The sequence below is a fragment of the Eptesicus fuscus genome, chromosome 14 (genome assembly GCF_027574615.1).
Source record: "Eptesicus fuscus isolate TK198812 chromosome 14, DD_ASM_mEF_20220401, whole genome shotgun sequence".
NCBI lineage: Eukaryota > Metazoa > Chordata > Mammalia > Chiroptera > Vespertilionidae > Eptesicus > Eptesicus fuscus.
Genome location: NC_072486.1, coordinates 71,668,336 through 71,690,948, shown reverse-complemented (window position 1 = coordinate 71,690,948; position 22,613 = coordinate 71,668,336). Strand labels below are relative to the sequence as shown.

Genomic DNA, 22,613 nt, shown 5'->3' with positions numbered 1-22,613 from the left:
CCTTCATGCAGAGTGCAAGCTGATGTGCTATGTAATCTTGCAAGCTTCCTTCTGGGCCATGGAAAATGACAGTATGATATTGCTCGACCTATTGATAAACCAAGAAGAGAACTTAGATGGAAATGCTAAGTTCAGAGGAAAATTAAAAGTGGTCTGATTGTCCTCAGCCTTTCGAAAGATTGGCCTTCAGTGATCTCAGAGGGACAACTTCATCAGAGCATGATAGAACAGCAACACAAAGATACATGTGCATGTGTATCCTTACATTGTTCTATTCCAAATTATAAGGAGTAAACTTCTGGGCCATGGAAAATGACAGTATGATATTGCTCGACCTATTGATAAACCAAGAAGAGAACTTAGATGGAAATGCTAAGTTCAGAGGAAAATTAAAAGTGGTCTGATTGTCCTCAGCCTTTCGAAAGATTAAAAATCATATTTTAATTAATTAGCTTTATGCATCCAGCATGTCATGTTTTTCACTTTAATGTGAAACACTGGCAAATATTGTATTTATATACTTTTATAGTATTTTACATAGTGTTCATATATTTAAAGCAAGAGATGGCATTTTATGAAAAAGTAAACTCCTTGTTCTATTTTCTACATTCAGTTCAGCATATTAGCTGGGAACAGGGTTCCTAGCGTATTTTGTCTCTTGCAGATGTTCTATAATTTTTAGATAATCTTTAATTTGAGTTGTCCCAATGCTTATTTAACTTTACAGTGATTAAAATAGCAATGAATCTCATTAAGGGAATTTTAGAAAATATAAAATAACACGAAAGAGCAAAATAGAAATCACTAAAGTAACCACTGCAAATAACTGTTTCCTTCTCACTTTTTTCTTTGCAGTTGATGTGTGTATTTGTATGTTTTTTAAGAATCCATGAGTAGCCTGGCTGGTGTGGCTAAGTGGTTGGGCAACCAAACTATGAACCAGGAGGTCACAGTTCAATTCCAGGTCATGGTACATGCCTGGGTTGTGGGCTTGATCCCCAGCATGGGGCATGCAGGAGGCAGCTGATCAATGATTTTCTCTCATCATTGATGTTTCTATCTCTCTCTCCCTCCCTTCCTCTCTGAAATCAATAAGAATAAAATTAAAAAAAGAATCCATGATTGTAATTTTTATAACCATTGTATATCAGAGAGTATCTTTGACTTTTTATGTAAATGATATCTTGATGAGTATAAATACATTCTTTGATCAACTATCTATATTATTCCATTTTGGAATTCATTGTTTCAAAGAAATTTAGGTAGAGGCTGATCACGTTTACTTTGTAAAAAGGAAAATATCCTACCTGGATGCCTACAGGATTAAAAAAAAATCTTTATCCTTACGTATAAGGATCCTTCCTCTGAGAACATGTAGAGACATAGCATATACTGGAATGGAAAGCCAATGACCTTCTACATAGGGCAAAGGCAGTGAAGTCTGGAGTAAGATGAGGAGGGCAGGTCATTCTCCCACCTTCATCACCCCAGGGATGAGCTCCCACTCCCAGCCCAATACCTGGGAGAAGCTTTCTTCTTGGAAAGGTCTTACAGTAAAGGACCTAGGCAGGTGAAGTGCCAACCTAACTGATACTGTTGGAGGAGCTCATGTATGAAGACTGAGCCACCCACACTTAGAGAAATCCTATCTAATAAAGAGGGAATATGCAAATTGACCATCACTCTGTCACAAAGATGGTGGCGCCCAGTCCCCTCAGCCCTGCTGGAGTCATCCTTTTAGTCCTCGCCAAGGTGAGGGGCAAGCAGGCCCCTGCAGCGAGCAGACACCAGGGCCTGTGGCGGCGACGAGCAGGCAGGTCCGCAGAGAGCAGAGAACCACGGGGAGCGGGCCTAAGCTGTCAGTAGGACATCCCCTGAGGGCTCCCAGATTGGAGAGGGTGCAGGTTGGGCTGAGGGGCTCCCCCCACCCCCCTGCCCCGTGCACAAATTTCGTGCACTGGGCCTCTAGTGTTAAACATAAAAGGCTCTGTTTACTCCTTATAATTTGGAATGGAACAATGTAAGGATACACATGCACATGTATCTTTGTGTTGCTGTTCTATCGTGCTCTGATGAAGGTGTCCCTCTGAGATCACTGAAGGCCACATCTTTTGAGGGTGTCTGGGATGGACTTCTGTGAAGACCATCAGGGAAAGGCAGATTCTGGGATATGAAGGGAAGGCTTGAGGGAAAGGCCTTAGCATGGAAAGAAGAGGGAAGTCCTTCCTACCTAGAGCCTTTAAGACTTGAGCTTTGGCCTCTAAGGAGACCAAGACATGCTTAGAGGAACTCCTGGAAAATGGAGAAAAATGAGGCTTGAACTACCAGGTGTCAGACCATGAGCTAAACAGGGAAGTGGTGCTTTAAGGGGCTCTTTAAATTGGACTTGGGACTGGGATTTAGGCTCTAAAAAACAACATATCTGGCAGCCACCACTGATTTTTCTCTAGGTTTGAATACTATTCCACTATTGCTGAACCTTCAATTTTCTAACTAGTATAAATCTTGCTTTATTATTTTAATATTAGTAAGATGATAATGGTGTAGTAGGCAGTTAGACAGGCATTAGCACAGCAAGGACGATAGACTCAAGAGTGCCTAGCAATGGACAATTGTAGGGTGGAACCTCGCCCACAGGGCAACCTTTCCTCCACTAGCATAAAGCTGACCATGTGGTATAGACCCCTGACCTTTCATATCACTGGTCTTGCAGTGTGGACCTCCCCTAACCTGTGGTAGACCTAGCAGGCACCAATCAGTAGAGACCACAACCCTGAAAGGACAGGGACACACCCAGGAAGCTGATGAATGTTCTGTTGAGGTCCTCCCTTAGGATCTCCAGATAAATACCCTCAAGACAAGGGACTCAGCGCTTGCTCTTGGTCTCCCTTGAACACCCCTCGCCTTTGCCCACCTTCTTCTTTCCCCAAGGTGCTCCTTCTCCCTTTGCCTCCCCAACCCACGCTATCTCTTGTATTTGTCTTGGCTCTGGATTCTTTCTTAGCCAGAACTCAAGTACCGAGGTTGCTGAACTGAGGTTCAATTGCCGGTAACAGTTTCACCAACATTAGAAGAGTATTTAAAGTGTTTTCCTACCTAATTTCTAGTTGGCTGCTAATAAGTAGGCCTAACAGTCTCTTGCCCCTATAATGGTAGTAAAAAGTTTTTCTAGATTCTTGCCAAAGGGAGACTTCAGTTCTATTTTTCTGTTTTTGTCAAGTTTTGTCACTTTTCAAAAGTACTTTAGAGGGAAATAGCATGTTAGGTACCACTAGCCTGGTCCAATTTTAAACCATAAATCCTGAGCTCTCCAAGTTAATCTCAAACTGCCATGACTTATTGGGTGGAAATTCTCTCACAAGGAACAGACTGTTTTGCACCAGCGAAACTAAATACAGAATTTCAAGATCTACTGAATATGCTACTCCGAGATTTTCAAGTAGTATTGCTCTTTAATCTTTTCTTATTTCTGAAAACAAGAGTGCTCTCTGTCATTATAGCTATCCTGTCAAACTGCCTGTACTTTCTTAAGATTGATTTTGAGATCATATAACAGCTAGAGACCCAGCTTCACAGATAAGCTTCCTTCAGTCTCAATACCTCATCTGTTCTCAGACTGTGGGGGTTTGACAAATATAAGCAGGAAACATTCCATTTAAAATTTTGGCCATTCACTAGGAGTAAGCATTTTGTGTTAACATAGACTAATATCCTTTCTGGAAAAAGGTAAACTATAAATAAGTGAACTAAGTAAGTAAAAATAAAGGGAAAAACAAATGTATAAATTTCCAGGTCATTCATACTAATACTTTCTAATGAATGCATTCCATTAATAGGTTTCTTCTCATTTCAGGTATTATCAGGTTTTTTTTGTTAATGTTCTTTTGTCTATCTCGTCACATGATATAATTGTGTTGGTTACCATATAAGATATGAACCACCCCCCAAAAAATTGCTGGGAGCCTATTGCTCTACTGAGAATGGTGAAAACATGCAAAGCTATGCCAAGAAAACATTTATCTATTCTAGCATTATCATTTATATTTCTCTAAATAGCAAGGTCTGAGGTATAAAAAGTATACATGCTACGTGCTTCCAGCAGAGGGCACTAAAGATAAACAGTAGGTAGATGGAAAGCAGACAGACTTTTTGGGATGGGAGTTAAATATTATAATCATGTTGAAATGAGGTATGTTCTTTGAAAAATAAAATCAGTTAACTTCTAAAAGGTGAATTGCAGTTGTCAGAATTATTCCTAAGGGCATGCTTACAGTGTGGCCTTTTGGCTTATTCGTAAAGGGACACGGCCTTATGATCACAATTGGTACCAATCCCTTTTATTCTTGTCTTCACAGCATATTCAGAAAGCTCTTACCACACATCAATTAGTGCTTTGTGAGGCAAATGAATTCTGGATTAAATAGGAACAATGACCTCAACAAAGGCCCATCCATACTTTTATTTTTTCCCTCCACAGTGTTTTTCTGCAGAAAGGAGTTTACCAGAAGAGCTAGAGTTTCCACTATGGTCCATGTGGCACTTGTAATGAGGCTTCAGACTAGTGGCATAATTTTAAAGCAATAAACTTAACCTTTTATTTGAAGTTTTATTTGTCAGAGTCTGAGGAAAAGCTTCTACTGTCTTGAGACCTTTTAGGCCAGATTGTGGCAAAATGATGAACTCAAAAAAGAATGAAAAATAAAAGGTCTTCCCCAAGCCAATAAAATTGGAATGGCTATAGCTTTAAGGTATCATGCTTTATAGCTAGTGTTACTGATAACATTGTAATAATCTGCCTATTTTTAGCAGGAAAGGAGTAAAGGAAAGACTAGATGATATAGGCATGCCATTTATACAGCTTTGCTAATTTAACACTCTCCAAATCTGTTCCCCACAGATCAATGGGAGAAGGGACTGGACAAGGCCACTGCAAGGGTGCCAAACCTTAATATTTAAACTCCTAGACAAAGGAGCATATGCTCTGGGCTCTTGGTTTTTACCCTCTAGTTCTCCTGGAACTCCTGATGCAGGGGGCACGCTCCTCTGCATTCGCCCATGTGGCTCATGCCCACGTAGGACCCATACAATGGACTGATGGACTTTAATTAGCCTGAATGCTGAACTAGACCTGGCTGCAACATGGAACAAAAGCTCTGGACACTGGCCCTCCTTTTGGCTTTACTGGAACCCCAGCTGCCCCTCTTTCAGGACCGGGTTAAGGTACATGGGACTTTTTAACCCGAGGAATGTAACTCCATGTAAGTAAAGCCTTTCACCACATCTCATTCTCCCGTGAGGGCTTCTGAAAATGCTTATGTCAGTGATACCCCAAGAACCTCACACCTAGTCATGTCTGGGAAATCTGGCCCACAAATTTCTCCAGCAACATTACCATTGTTATTAGCTAGTTATTAATGATAGGAAAGGAGCAAAAGGGAGGGCAGGCATTATAAGCATGGCCACCTGGGCAGCTTCAACAGCAAGCTGCAATTTCATACTCCCCAGGGAACCACTGGTCCATTCCCTGCAAATCACTGGGGGAAGGGGGAGATGGACCATGCACAGTGAATCCAGGTGATGTAGGGAAGGTGACTATCAGTCTAGCCTGGAACAAAAATAACTGGCCAGAGGGGATGGAACCATGGCAAGCGTGCAAAATCTTAGAAAGTTAAAATTCTGCGACAAAGGAATTGTCTCACTCTCGGCTCTCTTGTTTCTCTGGCTTTGCTCCTGCCTATGTTCCTAGAAGCCACATGGCGGACCCCACAAAGCAATGGACTGATGGACTGCAGCTGGGAACACAAGTAAGCTAGCTTGATACTGGATTGGACTATGCAAACATGGGATGAAAACTCTGGGCAATGGCCTTAATCCTAGCTCTGCTAAAAGCAAAGTGGGACTTATTTCATTGCTGGGACAGAAGGAAATGAGACCTTGGAAACTCAGGGGTCTAACCCATGCAAATAAATATCACTCATTTTCCTGTGTGAGTCTCAAAAAAATTCCTTTTTCTCGTGACATCGCAAGGAGCCCATGTCCCCTAGCAACAGATGAGGACACGGAGAGCTCCCCACCGATAACACTAGGACTGTAATTCTGACATCTTTGACACTCAATTTTAAACAAATAGTTCACATATGACTTTAGAGTCCCAGATGACAGTTACTATCAGTTTATTAATATTAAATCCCCCAAACAATATTGGCACATTCAGCATCAGAAATCACAAAACTGGAGTCCTTCTTGTTAGAGCAGGTTTTAACCATTTGCTAAGGTCCCTCTTAATAGAACAGGTATGAGAGAATAAAATTCAAGGGAAGTCACAGTGCACACATAGACACACACGTATTTTCTGTTTTTAAAAGTTACCTAATTGAAACTGTAAAAGCCAAGCTCAGACTTGGCTACTAAAATCAAATAAAGCTAGGCCCTCATTTATTAATACAGACATAATAATTTGGGCATGTATTATAGCTATTTAAAAAGATCAATCTAGAGATATCTTGAACATAACCCTCCCTTGTCACCCAGGCTCCGCTCTTATGAATCCTCCTGCTCCAGCCTTCCTCTGGGCTGACACTAGCCCAACTGGCCAGAATCTTCCACTACAACCACGGGAACCTAAAGATCCCCTGGTGTTGAAGCCACCTCTTCTTCACATGAAGAAACCAGCTTCCTCCTTCCACTGGGACCTTACCCAGCCTTGCTCTTCTACACCCTGAAAAAGATCAGGCCGGACCTTGCCATTTGCTAAAGAGATTGATGGAGCTATGGTGGGCTGTCTTAGATACAAAACCATCACTAATGACCTTGTTTTTATGGAAAAATAGCAAATTTATCTTGGGATGTATGAAGATTAAGTATAATCTCCCAGCAAAGATTGGAGTGGACAGCCAATAGATGGAAGAATCTCATGGATTATGTCCTGAGGGATTCAGAGCCCTACATGTTAAAATAGGGCTTAAATTAGGGTGACCTAATCAAGTATTTTTCTAACATAATAATCATTAATAGTCACTGAATTATTAAAATAAAAAATTAAGAATAAGCACAAAAACAAACAAACAATCCAATTAAAAAATGGGCAAAGGACCTTAATAGACACTTCTCCAAAGAGAACACACAGATGGCCAACAGACATACGAAAAGATGCTCAACATCACTAATCATCAGAGAGATGCAATTTAAAACTACAACGAGATATCACCTCATGCCTGTCAGAATGGCTATCATCAATAAATCTACAACAAGAAGTGCTGGTGAAGATGTGGAGAAAGGGAACCCTGTGCACTGTTGGTGGGAATGCAGATTGGTGCAGCCACTGTGGAAAACAGTATGAGTTTCCTCAAAAAAATTAAAAATGGAACTGCCTTATGACACAGCAATTCTACTTCAGGGTATTTATCCACAGAAACCCTAAACACTAAATTGAAAGAATATATGTATCCCTCTGTTCATTGCAGTGTTATTTACAATAGCCAAGATTTGGAAGCAGCCCAAGTATCCATCAGTAGATGAGTGGATAAAAAAGCTGTGGTACATTTACATAATGGAATAATTCTGGGCTATAAAAAGGAAGAAAATTGTACCCTTTGTGACAGCATGGATGGACCTGGAGAACATTATGCTAAGCGAAATAATCCAGTCAGAGAAATACAAGTACCATATGATTTCACTCATATGTGCAATTTAATGAACAAAGTGGACTATTAAGCCAAACAGAGACAGACTCATGGATAAAGAGCAGGCAAACAGCTCTGGTAGAGAGGGTTTTGGGGAGGGAGTTGAGAAAAAAAAAAAGAGAGAGAGAACTCATGGACATGGACAAAAGTATGGTGATTGCCAGGGGCGGGGTACAGGGGGTAGGTAGAGGTGGAAGAAGGCATAGACGGGATACATGGTGATGGAAAAAATAAAATAGAAGAAAAATTAAGAATAAGCTAATAAAAATCACAAATTGGTTAAGAGATACATTTGAGCTAATGCAAAAAGTTCAACTGTTATAAATAGTGATTAAAAACTCAAATAAGTTAAATATGTCCTTATTAATTCAAGCATAGAGATTTAAAATGTATTTATTTAACTATTTAATGAAAGCATTTAAAAATAACATCATTTATTTTAAAAGCCTGATTTAAAGTCTTCATTCCATTTGGTTTTCTGCATAAGGGCTTTAATACATGCATTTTATAGAACACACTAGAGGCCTGGTGCATGAAATTCGTGCACGCGGAGGGGAGGGGAATCCCTCAACCTGGCCTGCAATGACACCAATGTCCCACACCCTGGCCGGCCTCTGGCCAGAGGCCCACCCGCCCTCCCTGCCTCCCTCCATGGGCTGGGGCGCGCAGGATGCTGGGGCCCGTTGCTGGGGCGACACCGCCAGTGTCCAGCACCTCGGCCGCTATGGGCGCCGCCATCTTTGTGATGGAGTGATGGTTAATTTGCATATTACCCTTTTATTAAATAGGATTTACATATATAGTGAGAACTGGCTACTGCAATTCTTTCTTAACCAACAGGTTAATAACTAGTATAAACTATGATTACATATATGAGAATGGAAGGCAACCTAAGTTCAACTCCTTAGGTTCCACCACTTCCTGAGGTTCTTAGGCAAATTATTTTGCATCTTGGTTTATTCATCTGTAAATGGGAGTAACTGGTATAAGTATCTACCTCAGAGAATGATCAAATGGGACAATCTATATACTTAGAACAGAACTTGGCATATAATAAATACTCATTAAAAGTCAGATATCACTAGGCTTGCTTTTTATTGTACAAATTTTCAACAATTCAAAGACATATCAGTGTACCTATAATTACTGTGGCACTAAGTGGATATGTCACTCTCTGGCTCAAATCCTACCAGTGGCTTCCTATCAGACCTGGACTAAAATTCAAAGTCCTTGCCATGAACAAAGTGAACTACCAAGCAAAACAGAGACAGACTCATGGATAAAGAGCAGGCAAACAGCTCTGGTACAGAGGGTGTTGGGGAAAGGGGTTGAGAAAAAGAAAAAAGAGGGAACTCATGGATATGGACAAAAGTATGGTGCCATGACCTAGCTTCTGGTTCTCTCTCAGACTTCATTGCCAGGCTAGGTATTTTTGTACCTGCTATTCCCTCTGCTTTAAACCCTCTCCACAAGGCTTCACTTCATGTGGTCTTCTGTTTACATGTCACCACAGAAAGGTCTTTCCTACCAACTCCATCCAAAAGCACTTTCTGCCATTCCTTCCACTAGCGCTTTATCCCCTTTCCTGCTTTATTTTCCACTATAGTTGCAATTAGTGCTGGCCTCACATTATATGTATGTATGCATTTGTTTTTTAATATGTCTTCCCCACTAGAATGTAAGCTCCATGCATTTAGGGAATGCATCTTATTTACACATAGCTATATCCTACATTTTTAAAACTGCCTGCATTTAAGAGGCTTTCAGTAAATAGCTGTCAAACAACTGAATTAAATAACTAAACAAGATACAAATATGCATAACATATGGTCTATCTCCTTAAGGGTCTATCTCTCTTTTATGGTAGAACATTGACAACTATTACAATATATTATTGCCTCACTTTAAATTTTGAAGTGATTGCTAAAATGAATTTAGTTTTTATCTTCATCCAAGAGTTATTAGATTAAAAAAGCCCTTTCTGTACACTCATTAAATTGAGAACAGAGGTAACAACAGTGTTCATCTAGGCTCTGGTTTGTTGGTCACTGATAGTCAAACTATGTCTTATGCATCAGGAGGTACATGCTTAATTGCAATTGGAATGTGACTAGCAAATATTTCATTTGACAGATCTACTCAGACAAGGCTAATAAACAGTTGTAATTCAGCTGCATTGCTTTTCTATTCATTTAATCATCTAAACAGGTGAATGAGAAGCTCTGAGTCATAATCTTGTCTGGTACAGAGATGCTGAGGAGGGGGAGGGAGAAGGAAGTGGTTGTAGGAACTGACTCCACTGAGAGCATGAGGCTCACATTCCTGAAAACCAGTTGGTGACACAACTCCACCCTTCATTTAAACCAAGGAATGAAGACAGATCTCCTTCCCATCTGTATAAAACCCACAGGCTTACTTGGATGCATTAGAGAAAGAGGAACAACTAGCAAAGAAAATAAGTAAAAGTATCAGACTGAGATGACACCATCTCTCCTAAATTGTAAGGCTTATGAATGTTTCCATTCGACTGTAGCTGCTTTTACAGGTAATCCCAACTAGATCAATAAGTGGCTTTCAATGCTTGTTTTCCTCAGGACTCCTGGCTAGTCCTGATGATCAAACAGCAGGACTTATACCTGCTAATTATGTCAAAATTCTTGGTAAGAAAAAAAAAAAAAGAGGTAGAAAAACACTGGAATCCATTGTGATTTCCAAAGTAGCAACCATCTTTGACCAACACAACACTAATTAAAGGAGCCACAGCTGCTGATTCTTTGGAGGCTGCCTTTGAATCCATTCTTGTTGCAATTAGTAAGGTACCAGTTGCACCTGATGCCAATAGGAAATGTGGAGATAAATCTTTGATATCTTTCATGTTTGCTTGCACTTGAACTATAGAGTAATGTTTAAAAAATTAGAAACGTACAGTTTCTTACAAATAAATTATTCTACAATTCAATGAATACATTTATTAATTGCTATTCTAGGTGTTTTGCTACTAGAAATTGTTAAAGTTGTATGCCAGTATTTTGGCCCAGTGACCTGGTTATCTTTTACAAATTATTGGACACAAGAATGTTTGTTTCACCTAGATTTTAAGATTATGAAAACTGGTATAGTTTCATTTTATTTAAAATCCTATGTTTACTGAAAGAGTAAGAGTGATGAACTACAAAATATACTATTTGCTACAGTAGAGATTATTAATGCTTTTAAAAATTCTATATTAATTGTCTTAGAATCCTCAGAAATTGAGTGCTCACATATGAGAATAGAAAAAAAGGCTACCTTTTTACAACTTCAATTATCCTATCTAATAAAAGGGTAATATGCAAATTAACTGTTACTCCTTCACAAAGATGGCGGTGCCCAGTCCTCTCAGCCCCACTGGAGTCCCCCAGTCCTGGGAGGGAGGGGCAGCTGCTGAGAGTGGGCAGCGAGAGCGGCCTGGTGGAATGCTTGCTTCATTGCTGTGGCGACGAGGCAAGCGTTCCGCGCCCGACTGCAGATGGGCCTCTGGGCCACAGAGAGCCTCTGGGCAGCGGGCACAGAGCAGCCAGGCCCCACAGAGAGCTACTGGCGCATGGATTCGTGTGCAGGGCTACTAGTATTAAATAATAAAATTTTTCTGATGACATACACAATTTCTTTTCATCAGGAGCAAATATACCAATTCATGGTCAATGAACACAATTTTTGTAAAGGGTCACAGTCAAACCCATTCATTGTTTTAAAAAAGCCTTCCAAATTAAGGCAGTAAACAAAACGATTGTTTAATGTTTTACACCATCAATACATCTTAGTTTTAAATAGATCTCACACAAACAGAGACACCTAATCAGGGAACGCATAATCCTGGCTTCATCACTCATTAGCTATGTGGCCTTGTAGCTATTTTACCTCTTTCTGCTTCAGTTTACTAGTCTATAAAATGGGTGATATTATCTACCTCAGAGGGATGTTTTCCGGAATAAATAAATAAGACATATTGCCTGGCATGTAATGAGTACAGTCAAACCTTGATTCTCAAATGTCTCCCATCCTGAACAATTCAGCTCTCAACCAAGTTGTTTACAGAAAACATGTCTCCGTTTTGGAACACAACTTCAGTTTTTGACCTGACAACCCTTTCATGCTGATGTTATCAAAAAGCTTCTCTGAGGTCACAAATAAAGGAGAGAATGTGTGTCAGTTTACTGCTAAATCTTATGTTGTTAACATCTCAGAAAATTGTGCTATGAATATTTTTGTTTTGTTTTTTTCCTTTTCTTGCTGGTGAAATGGATGATTAGCACGATTTTGAAACATAAAAAGGCCATCAAGGGTGCTGATATTGGTAAGGGTATGCAAGCGCTCACCAAACAAAGATCATGGGCAATGGAAGAGACAGAAAAACTGTTGATTTGTATAAAGAAAAAGCAGTTAGCTGGTGGCAGTATTTCGGAGGCAATAATATGTGAACAAGTGAAGCTTGGAACGAGGGCTGAAAGTGATTTAAGGCCAGTGGGGAGTCGTTCAATAAATTTTAGAAAAGAAGTGTTTGTTTATAGATTAAATGCTACATTAGACATGTACTGTATATAAGAAAGGTTAAAGCAGGGAATGATTTGGGGGTCTCGAACAGATTAATTCAATTTACTTTATTTCTAATGGGGAAAAAATGATTTGGTTTTTGAACAAACTGCGTCTTGAACAGCCTTCCAGAATGAATTTGAGAACCGAGGTTCCACTGTACTGAACAAATACAAAGCATTACATTTATCCACTTTGTAGTGAGAATTTGCTACTTCCTCTTGATAACCATACTCCCTACTTCTGCCTTTTAGTACTAGAGCTGCCTAATGTTAACAGGGTTGTGCAGCCAAAAGCCACACGTGCCAGTCCCACCTGGACATGTGTCTAAGTTCTGGTCTGTGGGTGTGGCCGGAATGATGTGTGCAACCCCCAAAGGCAGAGGCTTGCCCTCCAGGCTCTCCCTCGTGCGCGAGCCTGGTGATGCTGTGGTGACGCTCAGGGGATAGAGTAGCCCTGAGAGAAGGTCTCCCAGCACCTTCGCCCTCCCCGGATCCATCACCTGCTAGGCCTTCGGTATTTGAGAAAAATAAACTTCTCACACTGTGTAAGTCAGTGATGGGCAACCTTTTGAGCTTGGTGTGTCAAACTTCGCCAAAAAACTGAGCATAACTTGGGTAGTGTGTCACTTTGAGGAAAAAACTAACTCCAAGACTCTAGTCGCAAATGTTTCATCCTCAGGAGCAGCAAATGTTTCATCCTCGGCATGCGGCCGCGTGTCATCAGACATGGCTACGCGTGTCAGTGCTGACACGCGTGTCATAGGTTCGCCATCACTGGTGTAAGCTATAATTTTTTGATTTCTGTTATAGCGGCTACATCAATACACTAATTAATGCTTAGACATTTACTGATTTTTCAATTATAAAAGCTTATAGCAAGGCATCTTGATATTTACAGCCATTTTCTTCCATATTAATTAGTTACTTGATGTCAAGTACTAGTTAGGGACAGACCATTTCCTCTTGGTCTTATTTTAACACTCACAGGTGGAGAAATGGACACAGTAAAGATAAAACAAGGCCCAACAGTGTGGGCAATCTGCAGCCAGTTTGTAACTAACATCTTCCCCAGCCAAGGACGTGGAGCAAATGGTTAAAGAAAACGTCCCTAATGAGAGAATGCAAAAAGGGAGGGGGGAAGGGGAAACGCAAAAAAAAAAAAAAAAATAAATGGCAGTTTTACTCCCTAAGCAGAGAAGCCAACAGTCTCAAGGCTTGGCAAGATAAAGTTGCCAGGTGCTTTTCATGAATTCTGGGAAAGCCACAACAAAGTTAAAAGGGACCTTGAGAATTAATCTGTACCAAAATAGTCAGCAGAGGAATTTCGAGACCTATAGACAGGAGGGTATATAATGCCTCAGACCCCCACCCAACTCGCTCTTCACATTAGCTGAGAGCCCGTCTGTGCTTCATAAGCCAGATATATAGGTTTGCTTGCTTTGCTTTTTCAATTAAGGTGCATGTTTAATTGCTTTATTAAATTGGCTTTTCACAACATAGTCATGGTCTCTCATAAAAATTCATTTATATGAGAAGACAAGGTTGAGGACAGCCCTCTCTCACTAGCTCAGGGGGTTGAACAGTCCGGTAACACCTCTCGGTGTTGGTGAGAGGTGTCTATAACACATCCACCTACCAGCCTTAGGTACTTCTGCAGCATCTGGAGAGGGATCATAGATCTGTACGTCACACTATTGAGGCAGCCTTCCTGAGGACCTGCAAGAAGGAAAAATACAGAGGAACACTGGCTTTGATTGCTCGATTCAATATTTTACTGTTTATAAGCAAATGTTAGCAGAGCTTAGTTCCAATCCTCGGAAAGTTCTAGCCTTGCCCGACATTAATGCACAGGTCTGGGGTCTCCCTTTATTTATTTATTTTTAAAATGTATTTTTATTGATTTCAGAGAGTAAGGAAGAGGGAGAGAGAGATAGAAACATCAATGATGAGAGAGAATCATTCATTAGCTGCCTCCTACATGCCCCACACTTGGGATTAAGCCTGCAATTCAAGCATGTGCCCTGACCAGGAATCGAACCGTGACCTCCTGGTTCATGGGTTGATGCTCAACCACTGAGCCACACCAGCCAGGCTGGGGTCTCACTTTAGGGCTCTTCTCTAACTCCTTCCCTCCAAACCCCCTCCCGTAAATTCTGCTATTCTCTCAATATATTGCTTGAGCCCAAAGGGATTTTCTAGGAGGGTCTCACACTTTTTTTTTTTTTTAACTTCAATAAGTATAGTTAAAACAACAAAATCAAACTTTATTACTTGAAATTGTAAAGAATGCAGGACAAAGACATGCAGGTTTAAGAACTGGTACTTCGAAACAATCCTAAAGCAAACGCTTGGTCAATGTCATCTCAATTTAGAATATCTTTACCTGACAAAAGCACAGTGACTTGCTCTGCTTTATTCTTTTTCATAAAGTCCCACAGGGGCAGGGTGAAGCTCTGACCCACCGACCATGGCACATTTCCTAGTTCAAAAAAATGAAAATGTCAGGAGATTAAAAGGAATTTTTCTTATAAGGGTTGACGCATGATCTCCTCTGTGAGAACTCTAAGGAATCCAAAGGCATGTACAGAATTTGTGAATGGTCATAGGGAGTTAACTTTTGTTGAAGGTCAAGAGGAAAACCTTCAAACTGCAGGCTTCCTCAAAGCTGTCCTAAGGAGGGACTTTCGTAGTTCTTCCAGTGCCTGATTCATAAGGCCATGCACTCTGACCCAGGTCCCTGCCTGCCTCTCCAGCAAATTTTTAGATTCCAGAAAGAACACACATATAACCTCAGGTGCTCAGGATAAGACAAGCCTTCCCATAGACTGGGCCCTCTTGAGAACTTGTTTTCATCTCTTCCCTTCCACAGATCAATTCCTAAATACCCATTCTCAACATGTCCCAACATACAGGCGCCTACCCCACCTGTAACTTTGTTATCTGTTGGCCTGGGTCCTTTTAATCTAGCTTGGGTTATCAACACAGTAAAATTGCTTATATACCTATATTAATGACAATAACAATGTAGTTACCAATTATAAGTGGCTAAAGCCAGGTGCTAAATTAAGCCCAGGACCCATAAAAATCAATGGTTTTAGACCTGGAATTCTACTGGAGTACCTCACCCTCAGTAACGAGTATGAACAGAAACCATTGCTCAAAGGTAAATATATCCAATGGTTGTGAATACCCATTTGCCTTTGTCAGTTTCCAGATTAACCGGATGAGGGCTGATGTAGAGAGGCCCACTGCCTTCAAAACATGGCTGTGCTGACTTCATTTAGACCCCTAAGGCTGACCTATCCCTTGAATAACACTCGGTTTAATGGAAAAATGTTATCCAGAAAATCATTTCTGACTTATTTTCTTAATGCAATTATTTAACTATATATGTTTTGTGGTAGTTATGGTAATTTTAATGATCATGCCAAAGAGCCATAAAATGAAGTTGTGAATCATTTGCTTTATTTATTCTTTATATATTTTTATTGACTTCAGAGAGGGAGAGGGACAGAGAGATAGAAACATTAGTGATGAGAGAGAATCACTGATTGGCTGCCTCCTGCACGCCCACCCTGGGGATCGAGCCCACAGTCCTGGCATGTGCCCTGACCGGGGAATCAAACCGTGACCTTCCTGGTTCATAGGTCGACGCTCAACCACTGAGCCATTACAGCATGGCCATGAATAATTTGCTTTAAAATCTAGCAGTAACATATGTTTTGAAAGTGAATTAGCATTTATGAGTGAATAGGACACTTTTTACTATAATAAGCCTACACATTAACAGCATGGTGAAAAGGACCCCTCCCTCAAACAGGACCATGCTTTTGCAACACGGTGCTGTTGAAAGTGTACAGGCTTTCCTATGAGATAGACTGGCGTTTGAGTCCTGCCTGCTTTGCTCGTTAGTTGTGCCTTCAGGCAGGTCATCGTTAACTTGTCTAGCTATCTGTAAAATGAGCCTGTTGTAGGGATCCACTGAGGTGCTGATAGAAAGCGCCCAGCACAGTTCTAGCATAGTGGCAGCAGGTTCCTGTAGATGTTCCTTCTCCTGGTTTAAGAGGAAAGAAACTAACCAGGGATGACTAGCTTTTACAGAGCCCTTATTATGCTCAGGAGAAAGCAAATGTTACCTTCAGAAGGTCCTCAGAGGCTGTTTCATGGAACCTATTGAATGGGAATAACCAGTTATCACCCTGATTCATCCCATGTGGGAGCTTTGCATATATCTTCATTAAAATGCTTTTTCCAATTCTAGACTTCATTAAGACTCCTGTCCTTGGAGGTAAGGTGTTAGTGGGTTACAGATATCCTGGAATAGCCCAAGCACACATTTGGAGCTGTGTTCAGAACCTGTGCATTAGCAAGCAGCTGCAGTGTGGTTAGTTTCGTGCACTTATCTAGAAGAGCAAGTGCAATCACAGAACCGCACCGAGGGCTTTCATGTTCTTTACTCTCTGAATATCACCTGAGGCATAAAAGCATTTTTATACGAACGTTATGTAATGGCTGCATTGTGAATGCTCAAGTGTCAGCACCAGCAGCTGCCACAAGGGAGTTTTTAATGTGTTTAATCAGTAAACTAAGTCTCAGGTTATGAAGCCCATAAACATAAATGAACCTGAAAATGTAACTTTCCCTTCACTGCAGGATTGTTGATACCTAGCATGATGGATTGCACACTGCTTGCACTGAGGCCGATGCTGGAGTTAGTGGTGTTATTGCACGTCACATCTTCCAGACTCCACCATTCATCAGAAGAGATGGCTTTGAAATGATTCGTCTGAGCTTGACTCACTGCTTTTGAAAAATCATCCCAGGATGTCTGTTTGCGGATACTTAGAGCACATATTGTGTTTTCACATTCAAAGTCATCGGAACCATAGTTGTCTGGTTGAATCTCACCCACTGAAATCCTTAAGGGTATTTTAAGAGCATCTGTTAGAAGAATAAGAGAATTAGAAATTTAAAAAATCCTGATAGAAAAACAGCAAAATGATTCTATAAAATAAGCAAATATGAACATTTTATAAACAAACAGAAGGGCAGCTTCAGTACTTCTTTAAATAACATTAATTCAATGTTCTTAATACTGGAGTAAACTCTGGTTTCATCTATATCTTCACACTTTCTTTGGGACCAGGTTGCTTGAACTGATTATTTTTCCTTGTATCTTTGACCTTTTCTACTTCATTGACTCTTTCCCTTCAATGAGAAACTTCAGCAAGATTCTCAAGTTCTTTAAAAAAAATCTGAGAAAATTAGGGCCCTCTCTGGACCCTGGATTCTCTGTGTTGTCTGTTCTCTTCACCTTCATTGAGTCAGGTTATAGAAACATAAACAAACATGTATACAAAAGAAACTATAGCGTGAGTCTACAGGGCATAGCAGGGCTGCTGAGGACAGGACATTGTGGATACCACTCATTCATAGGGTTGCCAGGAGTAGGAGCTGACTCAATGGCATGTAACGTACACATAGTTCTATAGGTCAGTGTGCTTAGGATGGTGGCTTTAGTCATACAACCTGGTCTCAGCCTCAAGGTCAGCCTTCTATTAGCTGTGAGAGCTTGCCTTGATCTCTCTATACCCTAATTTCTTCTATAAAGTGGAAGGAATGTACAATCAATGTACATTTTAAATGAATTTAACATACAATTACATGGTAAGTACTAGTAAGAATTTGATAAAAGGCAGACAGTGCTTCTAAAATGATTTTTCTAATCTCTCTATGAGGTCCCACCTAGGTGGGCAGCACTCCCATGGTGGGCAGCACCCCATGTACTTCCATCCTTACAAACTGAATTATATGCTTAGTCACATGTGATTATTCCCAAATCCTCTATGTCTGCTAACAAATATGTTTAAGTCCTCAAACACTAGAAATCATACGTGAAGCATTAAAGGTGCAGTCTGTTCAAACAAGAATAGTATGTGGAACTTCAATAGTAGAAACATACTAAAATGAAGACTTCTACCCCAAAATTAGTGAAATATTACTTTATATGCTTTAAATTAAAATAAAATGTACATTTCCCATGATCCCTTTCTTAAACTGGCTTCTCCCATTAACTGATCAACTAGTGGATAATTTTATTTTCAGGCTGTCAATTCTCAGTCCTCATCTTACTTACCACCAACATCTGACACAACTGATGTCTCTGTGCTGATGTACACTCCTACTGGATGTCCTCATGTCATACCTCACTGGTCACTCTTTAATGTTGTCCCTTTATTGGTCCCTCCACTTTTTACAGATTTTTTAATGACAGAGTGTTGGAAGGCTCATTTCTCTCATTTTTCTCTATCTGTGCTCACTTCCTTGGTGATCTCATTCAGTCCTCTGACTTGAAATATCATCTATAGACTGCTGACTCTCAGATGCACATATCGAGCTCATACTCATCTCTGGAATTCCTGCTGACTTGACATCTCCACGTAGTTCCACCAGACAGCTCAGATTCATACACCCAAACCTGAGCTTCTGGTCTTCACTAGCAAAAGCTGCTTCACCCGCAGCCTGCCCCTGGACAGCTGACAGCAGCTCCATCCTGCCAGTTGGTTGCTCAGGCTGAAAACCTAGAGTTTTCCACAAATCCCTTCTCTCATACTTTAAAAAAATTGGTTTTCAATTACAGTTTATGTTCACTATCATTTTATATTAGTTTCACTCCCCTTCAATTTCATACTTAAATTCAACCCAGCAGAAGGTTCTCTTGGCTCTATCTTCAGCTATATCAGAACCAAACCACTTCTCGCTAACTCGTCGGCTACAATCCTACATTGAGTCCTCATAATTGTCTCCTACCTAAAATGCACATCAGTGAACTAAGAAGAACCCTGATTCTACCTGTGACTTCTTATAGTCTATCCTCAACAACACAGTCAGTGAGACTACTAAAATGTACTTTAGATCCTGTCACTCCTATACTCAAACATTGACAGGGCTCCTCCTTAAGTCCCTATGATGCTACATTTTCAACAAGATCAGGATCCTAGCCCCACATCCTGGAAATTTTCTGGCCTGCTTTCCTTCTTCTCTCCCCTTGCTCATTCTAACTCAGTCACCCTGGCAGTGCCTCAGACATGCAGGTATGACCATACCTTAGGGCCTCTGTCCACCGGGATGTTTGGCCTGGAAAGTTCCTCACCTCCTTCGAGTGTTTGCTTAGATATCAGTGAGGCAACCCTGTCCATCACTTTAAAAACTGAAACTTCCAAACCCATTTTAAAAACTCCCAACCCCCTTAATGTTTCCCATAGTGCACAATACCATCTTACATAACCTAGAATTATTTATGTCTACTGGATTGGGTGATAATCTCAACATAAGAGGTCATACATATTACTATTTTGTATGTATGAACCCACAAATGAACCTTTCATAAAATGTGCTGAGAGCACATATTGTTCAAGTTGGAAGGAACCAAAAAGATCACCAGTTATCTTCATAGACAGGTAGGCAAATAGATGTGGAGAGACAACCGACTTGCCTGGGTTCATACAACCAGCTAATGACAAAGTATCCAGCCATGATTTCTCACACCCTGTTAGACTCATGTCTACAAAGACAACCTAAGTCAGAAGAAAAGAGTAATACCTTAAGTCAGAAGAATGACTTAGAATGCTTTCCTAGGTAAGTAAAATACAAGGAAGATCTTGCATTATTTGAATAGCAACTCATTTGGTAAAAAGCCATTCTACATGGAAAAATAATTACCACAGTTGTAATCAATAAAGTGTTTTGGCAACAGCTCGGGTTCAAAGAAAGCTAAGCAGAGAACGAGAAACTGAGTTGCACTAATATTTTTCCCACGGCCCCAGAGGCCCCGCTTTGTGGATGCGGGATGAGCAGTGGGGCTGTGAAGGCACTCACTCAGATTCTCCAGCAGATGCTGCAGTCATCAGTGGCTACATCATGTGCAGTCTAACCGCACCTATCTCTCCTTTCTGGCTCAAGCCCGCCATGCCTACACAGAATTTCTAGGCAATTCTGTAAAGACAAGAGCTCTATTACCTTCCGTCCAAATTAAGAAACTTGAGTTAAAAAAAAACCCCACGGGAAAAGTCATTTGCCCACAGCAAACAAATCAGGAATTCTCCAGCAACCCAAACTAAACAATGTCCCAAAATGAAAAGCAGAGAATGCTTCATTGAACTGTGAATCAATGCTCCACAGAACAGCCTCTTAGGTTTCAAGAGAAAAAAATCAGTTTACTAATCACCCAATTTGCAGAGTGAAATTAGGAAAGAAATGGACTTTGGCAGACAGTATCCCTCAATGTTAACTTCACAACATAAAGCAAAAGGGCTTTTGCTACAACTGGATGCTGCTTGCTGAATACTGGACTATGAACTGCTTTCCTGATCATGTGAGTGTGGGACTCCAATTTTAACAATTCTGTCCCAGAGTCCTCGTAAGCACTTTTTATTTGAGATTTTTATTTGTGTCTGTTTTGCTTTTTTATTTTTAAATATATAAAGACCATGTTGGTTGAATTTTGAGAAAAACATTCCCAATAGATATTGAAGTTATGTTCCCTCTCTTTTTCAGCTTTTCTTCTTTTGTGCTGCTTAAGGAAATCTTCACTCAAAAAATATCAGTAACCTACAAACTGACAAGTCTTATTTTCCAAACCAAAGTAGAAATAAATGCAAACATTTTCTAATAAATAACTGCCCGGGAGGATGTTACCTTCGGATATTTACCAAGGAACTCTACTAGCTCAACTTTTACCACATTATGTTTTGTTTCCTGATTTCCCACAAGAATAAGCACAAAACTGAACAGACCAGAATCTATGGCAAGGAACTAACAACCAAAACAAGCAACATCCTTCTCATCCCTTCCCTAAACACACACACACACACACACACACACACACACACACACACACACACTTTCTGTTTGGCAAAACACACTTTTTTTCTTTTTATGTGAATATTTTACTGAAGCATATAGTATTCACATAGAAAGTACACAAGTATGCAGCTTGAAGAATGATCACAAAGTATAATACTTATGTAAGGAGCACTTTGTAAGCGTCCATCTCAATCTCTAGCTCCCTCCCTTCTCTCCCCATCTCCTACCCCCACCCCCGCCACCCCATACCCCCTAGATATCTACTGTTCTATTCTGATTTCTAGTATTAGAGATTCGCTAGTCTGTTAATGAACTTTATATAAGTGGAATTATACTTCAGGCACACTTTTATATTTGGCTTGTTTCAGTCAACATAATGTCTATACAATTTAACCATGTTTTGGGAGTAGTCATTGTTCATCTTTTTGTTTTGCACTTTTTAAAATTACCATGTGGCATTCTCTGATGTCAATATACCACAATTTACTTACCTAATCTCTTACTGATGGACATTTGGACCCTACTATGAACATTCTAGCACAAGTCCTTTGGTAGATACATGCCCACAGTCCTGTTGAGTATATGAACCAGAGTCGGACTGCTGGGTCACAAGGTATGCGTATGTTCTATGTTAGTATATACTGCAAAGCGCTTTCGGAAGTAGCTATAGCAATTTCCACTCCCCCCAGGAGAACATGTACGTTCCAACTGTCTCATATTGCCCCCAAAACATACTTGAAATGCAACCAGAATTCACAAGGAAGTACAGGAAATCCCTAAGGGCTAGAAAGAAAACCAAGGAGTAAGCTGAAACCACCAATTAAGTGAAATTTGAACAGGAAGCCAGCGTTGGTTCAAGAGCTAAGCTGATGTAGAGACTGCTTTGGGACTCTGTGGGGATGGGAGACTAGGCCTTGGGACCCACAAAATGGAGAAGCTGAACCAGAGGACCCCTGGGTAGAGACAATCGCCTGCCTGCAAAGGGAATCAGCCAGGACACCTGATGCTCACCGTCCCTCCCAGGTGGGAAGGATTTCCTCTATGATTGTAATCGAAGTCTGGCTTCATGAGGCTGAGGTTCAGATTTAAGAAGTCACTAAGTCAAGAAATTATGTGAAAACAAAGTCAATATATAAATAACAATTCTAATAAAACTGTTTATTAATTTTCACAAAACCTGTGAATGCGTAAGATAGTAAGAAATTCAGAAATGCCGATTTAGAGATTAGCTCTAAAATGAGGATTAAGTAGAATGCAGTCTGAGCACTAAACTTTGTGAATTCCCAGATTATAAAAGAGAAAAAACAATACATTTTTTATGCAAGTTAGCACCTGCAGCAAAAGCAGGTAAAAGACAATACAGACTTGGATTATAACCCTGCCAATATATAAATTATTTCATCTATGTTTTTGGCAAACCAATTAACATTTTTTGCTTCAGTTTCCTTATCTATGTTTCAAATATTTATATTTCATAGAGCTGTTATGTGAC

General features: G+C 40.3%; 1 protein-coding gene across 1 annotated transcript in view; it reads right to left on the bottom strand.

Moving 5' to 3' along the window:
* Nucleotides 1-22,613, bottom strand: part of CTTNBP2 (cortactin binding protein 2) — a 179,999-nt gene that overhangs the window by 43,467 nt on the left and 113,919 nt on the right. The window contains 6 exon segments of the mRNA XM_054726058.1: nt 2-88; nt 13,893-13,972; nt 14,640-14,735; nt 16,922-17,197; nt 20,135-20,155; nt 20,158-20,251. Of these exon segments, the coding sequence (XP_054582033.1) occupies nt 2-88; nt 13,893-13,972; nt 14,640-14,735; nt 16,922-17,197; nt 20,135-20,155; nt 20,158-20,251 (654 nt within the window).